Below are 10323 nucleotides of genomic sequence, written 5' to 3'. Positions count from 1 at the left end.
CGAGGAAAAAATTCACCAATAGGATTACTTAATTTTCCTGGCCTCGCTTAGCGCAGCTCCGGTGGAAAAGGGTTAGCGGAGCTAAGTATTAGAATAAGTATAGCGAGAGATGTGTGCAAGGGATGCGGGCGAGTAATGTATGTTCCCCAGGGGTCAGTGCTATCACCAACCCTGTTTATCCTGCATATCAATGATATGTTACTGACAAGTAACATTCATTGCTATGCGGATGACAGTACTGGTGATACCTTTTATACTGGCCGTGCAAATATGGCCCAACAGGAAGTGGTAGAAGGAAGAGCACAACTTGTGTCTGAAATCGAGACCTCACTGGAGCAAGTCTCCGTATGGGGCCGACAAAATCTTGTCCGCTTTAACCCCACAAAGACACAAGTTTGCGCGTTCTCCGCTAAGAAAACTCCATTTGTTATAGCGCCTAAGTTCCAAGGCACTCCCCTCCACCTCACCTCTAATAGTATAGGCATCCTTGGCGTCGACATCTCGAACGAAGTCCAGTTTCGGGGTCATTTGGAGAATAAAGCCAAAATGGCTTCTAAAAAGATTGGTGTGCTCAACAGAGCGAAGCGGTGTTTCACATCGGGGCACCGGCTTTTGCTATACAAAGCTCAGGTTCGGCCCCATATGGAATACTGCTCGCACCTCTGGGCTGGAGCACCTAAGTATCAGCTTGATCCACTTGACTCCATCCAACGTCGGGCTGTTCGAATTGTCGACGACCCTATGCTTACAGACGGTTTAGAGCCCCTTAGTTTGCGGAGAGATGTTGGCTCTCTATGTGTGTTCTACCGTCTGTATAACGGGGAGTGCTCAGACGAACTCTTTGAGTTGGTGCCTCCGTCACTCTTTTACCACTGCACGACCCGCCGAAGGAGAAGACTCCATCCCCACTTCCTCGATGCTTGGCACGTCACGACCACTCGAGCATCTCGTTCGTTCCTTCCCCGAACCAGTAAGATGTGGAATGGCCTTCCTCCTGAAGTGTTCCCCTTGCGCTATAACATGGAGTTCTTCAAAAGACGTGTGTAAACAAGGTTCTCCGGAGTCGGCAACGCATGGGTGATGCCAGAGTATTGCTCGTGTCCATGGGCGACAATGACCACCTCCCATCAAGTGGCTTGTCTGCTCGTTTGCCTACTAGTTAACATAAAAAAAAAAAAAAAAATAAAACAAAATGGTGTAGGAAACTAGAACTACTGAAAGTATGACACTAACTGACATTGACAAATCGCCACCACTCACCCCATCACACCGTACCCCGCCCACGCATAACTGAAAAGAGTCTGTAACGCATCTTCGCATTGCGTCGCTGCACGTCTTCTCACCGTCTACCTACCTTGCACAGCTTTGGTGATAAACATCACACCATTTCACAGCGCTGCTACACATTCTCGCACCACCTCGCTACCTCGAACATCTCAGGTGAAAAGGCAGCCTAAGGGTATACGAGAAGGGCTCAGGTTCTGACCCCAGATCAGCCAGTGTACAGGGTTGTCACAGACTTCTGTCACTTGACTTCATCCGGTTCTTGAGAGGTTAGTGCCTCGGGTGAGCCACCCCGGGTGCACGTACAATACCCCTATTTTCCAGATAGGTATCGGAGCTGTAGGCACGCTCACGTCCCGTTGTGCATTGCACGACTAGCGGTTGCCACCGCTAAGCCGTCGACTCTGAGTCTACTACCAAATCTCCTCATTGGTAGCAGAGCTGTAAGGCAAATAATCATTCATTACATAGGTAAATAGGAATAGAGGATAAGGAATAGACGCATTTAGCTTGTGTATGCGTTTATCTCCGCGACGAACATGACAAATGATTCAAAATTTCAGACGCAAGTATTTACAGTCGCACAACTTTGTAAGTTATAATAAAATCCTTTTTATTTTCATTATAACTATATACTGGTTCATTAACAGCGCACCTAGGTCTAAATAATCGCTCTTTTGTATAGGTAGCTTAGTTAAATAATAAAAGTGCGTCTATCCATATCGAATAGTATAGTCGCCTCGATTTTTCGCGGTATAGATAGAGATAAGGGACAAAGGACAAAGCAAGAAAGTTAGGAATAGAAAATAAATACGTTATTTTAGTGAAAAAGACATTTAAATGATAAAAGTTTAAAAGTAAGTAAAAGTACCAAAAAGACAAATTATTCACAGTTCAAACAGCGAACATTTCCGTATAGAATGTTTTGATAGCTACAAAAATACGAAGTGAAGTAGGTAGTAACTTTAAATACGTCTATATTTATTATTAAAGATGTAATACGTATATACAATATTATATTATATATTAAAGATTACAAATAAAACATTTTATTATGAATTTTATATCCTTCTTATTATTTCCATCGCATGGCGTCTATCCATAGAGGTAGGCATGTATCCTCAAAAAAAATAGGTTTGCAAAAGGTCAATTTCTTCAAAATCAGTAAATGTTAGATGAATAAAATCAAGTCTCAATGTAATATAAAAGATTAAACTAGTAATATCCATAGGAATTATTCATGGTAAACTAATAATTTTTAAATTAGGTGGCCCTTTCAAAAAATGGGGAATCTAACCCGGTTTTACCCTAATTCAAATTTAACAGTATGTCTTCTTGGTATTGAGCAATAAATTGTTAATATTAAACCTTTGAAAGGGTATCGTTAATATATCAAAAATCAAAAGACAATGTTAAGTATGAAGCTTCATTCGCATCACGAGTATTTCTCATTTGGTCGAATATTACTTATTTCATAGTAATTGTTTCAGATGTATGTCGGATGGAGAAGAAAAGTAGACCCCCAAACCTGTATTGTCATACTTTTTACGAATTCATCATTTTGCGTCTCAACACGCATTGCCAATCCTATAAAGACTTTATTCTTTACTAGCTGGTAAGGGCGCGTGTATACGCTAAGAAAAGTCGCCGGGTCTAAGCAAAAATTCGTGCATTGTCAGTAAACGAACGTTTATGCGCGTGGACTGATTTTTCAAAGTACCACTGTTGCGCCACTAATTTCATTGCGACTAATAGAATACATGATTTATTTATAAGTTTACTAGAGGAACGACCCGTATTGTGGGACAAAACCTTAGAGATTTATAAAGTTAAACGACGTACTTTTGAGGCATGGAGAAAAATATTTATAATTCTATACATATAATTTGCAATCACCATTTTTTTATTAGTAGTCAACATATTTCTTCACATAGTCTGTAGTAAACATAGTAAAACGACATCTACGTGGAAGTGCACTGACACGTTTACCCTACACATCTTCCCGAAAGCATCGTATCGGGTACATACTCATCATTCTTGTCTGCAACAGACACGAAATATTTTCCTGGCTAGATCCGTCAAAATTCTTGTCGTGTACAAGGTCATTCTCGTCTTTTCTGTTGCGGACACGACGAATTTCTTAGCGTGTACACGCGCCGTTAGCCTGCGTAGAATAAATTCTTATCGCATCGAAAGAACTGGTGACAGGATTAGCCAATTGGCATAAGATACTCGCCGATTGGTTGTCCAGAGTATGCCAGACTTGCAGTAAAGGGATGATATGTCGTGCGGGGAGACTTCTTTCGTGCACCCCCTTGAGTAACGTACTGTGTGTACTATACTTACTAATTTTCATAGTTTTATTGATTCTCTATACCATCGAGTATATAACCAGAATAGAGACGAAATAAGGGCCATGTATTCCTGGTAACACATTAGCGATACAGCTCTTATAAATATCAACTCCCGTTTGCACTGAAATATGGACAGGCCAACTATTGACCTGTGCGTACGTCTCCGTATATTCCAAAAAATATTCTGTATTTATTGTAATAAAGATAATATCTCTAACAATGCCGTGCTGTTATATTCGGTGGCGTGGGAAAAACAACAAAACATCTAATTACAAAACAAACGGAATCACATATCATCGGTAATTAAATATTAAATACGTAATTTTCCAATTTTCATTCATTATAGCAAAGCTAAAGTTAACTAGTCGATTTGAAGTTAAACAGGTGACGACACCCGTCAATTGTTTCGAACTCGGGCTAGCCAATCGGAGCGCAGTTGTCACAGTAATGATATGGCAGAATAGTTTTCAAACAAATTAAGTGACATTTCGTCTCTATTTCTGGTTATATATTCGATGCTCTATAGAGACTTTCATCACCTATTTTACCTCCTTTAACATTTATTTTTGTGACAGCCTATACCCTTTTCCTAGTTGACATCTATTTCTAAACGAAAATTTATCAAATTTGGTTCAGCGGTTTGCGTGAAAACGTAATAAACAGAGTTACTTTCGCATTTGTAATATAAGTTTGGATATGAATTGTCCTAGTTTAATAGTACATTTTCAGCCTTTCTAGTCATATTGCTGGTTACATTGGCAGTCCAAAACTGCGAATCGATAAGAATATGTAGTTGTTTACCGGAAGATTATGATTGCACGGATGGCTGGGACCCTGTGTGTGGAATAAAAAATGGAACTGAGTGCACTTTTAGCAACATTTGCAAGTAAGTTATAATTAATCTCGCATACATTGCTCGGCTACATGGTTTAAATTGAAGAAATTTCACTTGAGCTGCTGTAAAACATTGTACTACCAAACCACACAAATGGGCAGATTTTTTTACTTATATATTTCATGCCCTAAAGTGTAGTGAATAGATCTGTACTCAAAACCCACTTTTGAATATTTTGTTTAGAGTCGCGGAAACGTGGCGTAGTGTTGGCCTTAGTCATACGAGTTTTTTTTTCAAATTGTTTTTTTAGTTACAATCTCATTTTCTCGTTTTTAAGTTTTGCGATTTGAACAAGGTAGCTACTTGTTCCTCCTAGTGTGTGCAATGAACGATTCATTGTATAATAACATGATAAAGGAAAATATTGCCAATTATGCTCATAATTACATTGCTAATACCTCACTTAGTAATTGTATCATTGTTCTCGTCAAGCATGTGTTCTGATTTGTAATTTATTTTCTGTTCCAGTCTTTATCGATGCAAATTTTTATACCACGGAGAATGCAGGGAATGAAATTTTAAAGTAAATACCTATATAAGAAGCGGATTTTATAATTTTTTTCTACAATTACCCATTTATTCCATATTATAGTTCTTATATTATAAAATATTAAAATTTTGTTTCATAAAAGAGTCTACTTTTTTCAATTTTGTTGTAAAGTTTGCAGGGTACAAGTGGTATGTAAGTTCCTCTTTATGAAAACCTTCTTCACTCGCTCGCTCGCACTCTTAATTCAGCTCACAGCAGTTGCTGTGTGCGAAAAAAATATTAATGAAAACGTGCGATACACGTGAGTTGCCCTTTAAGTTGGGTGCTAAGTCCGAAGATTGTCGCAGGACACTGCGACTGTTATCTCCAGTAGTAGTCCAGATACCTAGTAGAGGATAAACTAGATATCCTCTGGTCGATCCTGACGCGTAAGAATAATCTCGATAGCTGCACGGAGAGGCATCGGGAAGTGAGCGTGCCTACAACTCCGTTACAAGCGAGAAGTGTTGTTAGTTGAATTTAGATTCAACGTGTTAGCGGTGGCAACCGCTAGTTGTGCAATGGACAACGTGATGTGAGCGTGCCAACAGTTCCGGTACCTATTTGGAAAATAAACTAGCCTTTTGAGATTCGGGTAATGCTCGTGACAATGGTCTGTGACAACCCTGTCCCAGATTGTTGGTACTCAATCGAAACCTCCATTGAACATTACGCCAACTTAATTTTTTGATCTGTTCTATTTTTATTTTGTTTTTTTTTCTTTTTTTTCACAAAATTAGCTTTTCTTCTTTTTTTCAAATTTTGTTTTTTGTTTCTTTATTTTGTTTTTCACAATATTCGGAGAGCATAATAATAGTAACTAAATAACACTGTTTACAAAAATAACAGAAGATGACCAAAAATTAAAGTCGCCAACTTTAGTTTTTTCGCCAATTTTAGTGTTCATTGGAGGTATCTATGTGGCAAGTGGCAAAACATAAGATTACACAACTTCGCTAACCTCCGTACACTGTAGTCTCCTGTATTATCGGCTGTTCCCAAGAATGAAAAGTCCGCTCAAAAGTCCGTTTGGCGACACAGAGACGATTTAAAAAAAATGCGACGAGTGTACTAACGGCTATTTCGAAAACTGACTACCATAAATGCTTCGGGATGTGGAAGCACCAGTAGGAGCATGTTGTTCAGTCGAATAGAGATTACTTTGAAGGATGCCACGAGACGGATTATGATTAATGGACCCAGCGCGGAGTAACGTAATATGAAGGTTGGGTACTTTTGAGACAGCCCTCATATTTCGATTAAATAAAACGTTGATTCGTCGTTGAGTCGGCATTAGCTACACACTGATTTTGGGATTTTGGGATCAATCTATCAAGTTATTAAATATTTGTGTCAAAAGCCCCACCTTTTTCCTAAGGCTGGAACAGGTGCAAGGTTGACGAATTAGGCTCTTTTTAAAATGAATTCCTGATAATAACAATAGTCCAATAATCACAAAAAAAATATGATTGCTAGTAGTTCTTAAATATTTTCTTTTTTATAAAAAAGGGCGCATTTGATCTCCATCTCACCCGACGGAAAGTGACGATGAGGTCGATTATGTAGCATGCACACCTAAATAATGCCTATTCACTCTCGCCTTGAAAATGCCTGAAAGTTATAACTTTCAGGGAACAAGTCTTCCAGGCAGGGAATTCCGCTCCATAGCCGTTCGCCATTATAAATGTGGAAGCGAAACGCTTCTTGCGAATCCTTGGAATATCCACAACATATGGGTGGAATCCCAGCCTACGTCTAGTCCCTCGATGATGGAAAGGGGAAGGCGGAATCAAATTATGCAATTCCATCGCACACTCTCCGTGATATATGCTGTAGAATATCGAAAAGCAGGCAACTGTATTGAGCAAAATTACAATTTATTAAGCTCTTTCTACTTAATAAAATTTAAAGTTACGTCCTTCAAATTCAATAGAAAGGAATTTCTCTTTACATTTCACGCTTTGCGACGGGTAGGTAGACTGCGCGTGTGTTATTGAGCGGGTTTATGTCACAAAAAGTTTCTGTTTTTAATTTCACTTGTATTTGTGTTAATTTCTTTTTTTTTAAATAAGGTACATCCACAGAATACGTATTACACATTCCAAAAATACTTAAATAATCATTTTAATTTCTAATACATATCCCATTAAGGAGTACACAACATTCAGAAATTATTTGTACATTAGATTATAGTAAGACAAAACTTTTTGAAACTAGTTTTATTATTAAAATATTATATCCTTATGTAGATATAACTTTTTCAGTGGAAGACAATATCTGACAGTCACGAGTTATGCTGATGTATGAAGATACTTGTTAATTAAAATTCTTCTCCACATACTCCTTCGCTTATATATTCACAATCTCCAAGTCTGAAAAATAACAAAGTTGTTGTTAACGGTTAACGGTGTATATACTTTTGATCGTTTCATTTGCATTCTCTGGAAAGCTTTCCATTCGTTAAATTGATATAGAAAAGTTCGGGATCAATACACAATGTATTTGGTTGTCCTCGTATGTATTTGGATGATCGTTGATTGAACTTAAAAGGCTCAGCTCTAGTTTGAAACAGAAAAATATAACATATTTTTTTAAACTATATACCTCAACTTATTACAATTTGGCCCAGAATATCCCGTCTTCTTTGAAATGTCTTAAGGGACATTTTTATACCGTTGGATTCCGAATTTTGAGGTCTATCGACCTACATATTTGAAAATTCGATATCCTTTATAGTTTAGAAGATATTGTGACTTACAAATTGATACAAATTGCGAAAATTTATTTGCCGTTTCTTGATAATATGCAAATGTCCATAGGATTATAATACTTACTCGCATCTATTACTGAAAGTGCATTTTACTCCATTTTTGTAGCCGCAAACTGGCTTATATTCAGTTCCGTGCAGACGAATCCTCTTTTCAAACAACTGCATATTCGCTGTGAATCACTGTCTTGAACGAACAGTGCAATGAACAATATTGTAATGAAGGCTGAAAGTTTTAGAGGGGAATTATTAATTTGAGAATATTTTTTTTGTTGCAAAATGGGCATTGCACCTGTGAGACTTGATTGTCTATATATAATAATAATTTATTGTCAGACTACAGATCCATAATGTTTGTAGTAAAAGGAGTAGGTACATAAGCTTGTGTTAGTGTGAACTTAAAAAAAAACATGAAAAAAATTTCATAAAAGTGGGAGGACAGCGTACCCAGCCAATGCTGGGACTATGAATTGCTAGCGGTGTACAAATGTATCCACCGCCCCAGCATTAGGGTCTCCCTACCTATCTGCCAATGTGTTCAGGATGTCATTCGTGCTGTGACGCATGCGTCTTAGCAGCGACGCGCTTCGCTTTGGTGCGATAGCGTAAAAATCGTCAACATGTTTGTCAGCGAACATGGTTGATGCGCTACAAAAAGGTGGAAGTCGGAACAGCATCCTGAACGCATTGTTATATTGGATGCGCAGTGCACCGTATGTCCGCTGCGTATAGTTGATCCACAGGCTGGACGTGTAAAAGGACTGGCAATATGCTATGAAAAGCTTTACCTTGACTTCAACTGTTCATTGTGCAAACCTGCGTGCCAACATATTTCAACGGACAGTCAATGCCCTGCGCTACCTCTCTAAACTGTTAGAGAGGTAGCGTAGGGCATTGACTGTCCGTTGAAAGCTGCGGGTGCCCGATGTGGAGACTGCTCCACATCGGGCACCCGCAGCTCGGACGGGAGCGGCGAGCTCACCCTGAAATGGCTCTGAAACGCGTTCGCTTTCTCAATGGAGGTGTGCACGCCAGGGACACTCACAGAAAGACTCGGTTTAGGGTTTAGTTTGTTTGTATTTTTCAAAATTTACTGAAATTCGTACATGAGTGATAATTTGTAATAATGCCACATTTAATTGTTCTGATTTTTTCTGACAGTATTTAAACATGGCCACTGGTTGGTTTACCGAACAATAACCACTTTTGATGACAAAGACGAGCCTCCCTGTGCGCGTCGCTGACGTACTTGTTCTAACCAGGTATTTGATTATGCTTGTCCATATGCCCTTTACCCATAAACTGATTAGAACTACGTTCCGAAGCCTCTGTAAGTATGCCTACAATATCATGATAAATCGTATCTATTAATAACCTATGTTTTTCAATAGAACAGAAGTTGGTAGCACATTCATTCAGTTCAATAGGTAACATCAATTCTTTTAACTTAGGTTTAAAGATTTTATTTCTCACTTACAATTTTCATTCACTTAACATGAGAAAAAACACTAAATATAGTACAGTTGAAATATCGAACGACAAAGACTGGGTATAAACATTATTCTATATTAAGTGGGTAGTTGGTTATTTAAACGTGAGTTAGTTGGTTGAATCGCTAACGTGAATATTGCTATACACAATTAACAAAGAAGAAACGTTTGGTACTTTATATTATTATTGTATTTTGTTTATTATTTATAATGATTCTATATATATATTCTTTTTGTTTTGTTCGTTGTATTTCATTTTATTTTATGTTATTCAAGTAGTGTTAAATTTTTATTATTATTAATAATATTTTATTTAGGAACTTTTCAATAAGTGTATTTTAAGCAATTGCTTGAACGTGGTTATTGTTTTTGATTCTCTTATATCTTATTTTTAACTTCAAATTACAGAATTCATAATAATTATTTATTTGCTCATCATTTCTTTCCCTCCAAATTATTTTATTGTCAGGCGCTTTACGTTTAAGCATTTTAGGTACAATCGAATCAATGTTACATTCAATTAATATCAGATAATGATCAGACCAATAAATATCATACAATACAGAAGCGGTCACCACAGTAAGTCCAGCCGCGCTGGTTAGCAAACAATGGTCAAGTCAACGGCGACACCCGTGTGCCTCACTAACAAACGTATAGTTATCCGCGGGTAATAAATCCAAATCCACACATGACCACAATTTTTCACAACAAAAATCCAATAGTTCATTTGCAAACAGGTCACCTGGATACGTGTTAAAGTTGCCGAGTATGAAAACTGAATCCACATTGCAACCATCAATTAGTGCGTTTATCTCACTCAACACTGCGTAAATTCAATTATATTATCAGCTGACAACGAGCGCTCGTTGAGTTCAACTTTTATAGCCGCAAGACGTACACTTCCACACATAAACACCGATACACATGGGAACGTAGACTTTCGTCACAACAGAGCCACCCTGCGGTACGGTCTTCCTCTCAATATGCCAGTCGATTTGTCCACA

The 10323-nt window shown here is 38.0% G+C and overlaps 1 protein-coding gene across 1 annotated transcript; it reads left to right on the top strand.

The window, feature by feature from the left end:
• The first annotated feature begins 270 nt into the window (after positions 1–270).
• Positions 271–2802, top strand: LOC113235292. The gene is made up of 2 exons (XM_026470951.1): positions 271–812; positions 2775–2802. The coding sequence occupies exons 1-2, from the start codon at positions 271–273 to the stop codon at positions 2800–2802; spliced, it is 570 nt and encodes a 189-aa protein (XP_026326736.1).
• Positions 2803–10323: the final 7521 nt, after the last annotated feature.

The sequence above is a fragment of the Hyposmocoma kahamanoa genome, unplaced genomic scaffold (assembly GCF_003589595.1).
Source record: "Hyposmocoma kahamanoa isolate Upper Pololo Valley unplaced genomic scaffold, ASM358959v1 87, whole genome shotgun sequence".
NCBI classification, from domain to species: Eukaryota; Metazoa; Arthropoda; class Insecta; order Lepidoptera; family Cosmopterigidae; genus Hyposmocoma; species Hyposmocoma kahamanoa.
This window is presented reverse-complemented; position numbering and strand designations above follow the sequence as displayed.

Bases quoted from the DNA above. Each gene is read 5' to 3' on its own strand.
- LOC113235292 (XM_026470951.1), top strand. From the start codon at position 271: ATGGCCCAACAGGAAGTGGTAGAAGGAAGAGCACAACTTGTGTCTGAA. The intron at 813-2,774 runs GTATAACGGGGA...TAATTGTTTCAG, and splicing joins CTATGTGTGTTCTACCGTCT to ATGTATGTCGGATGGAGAAG.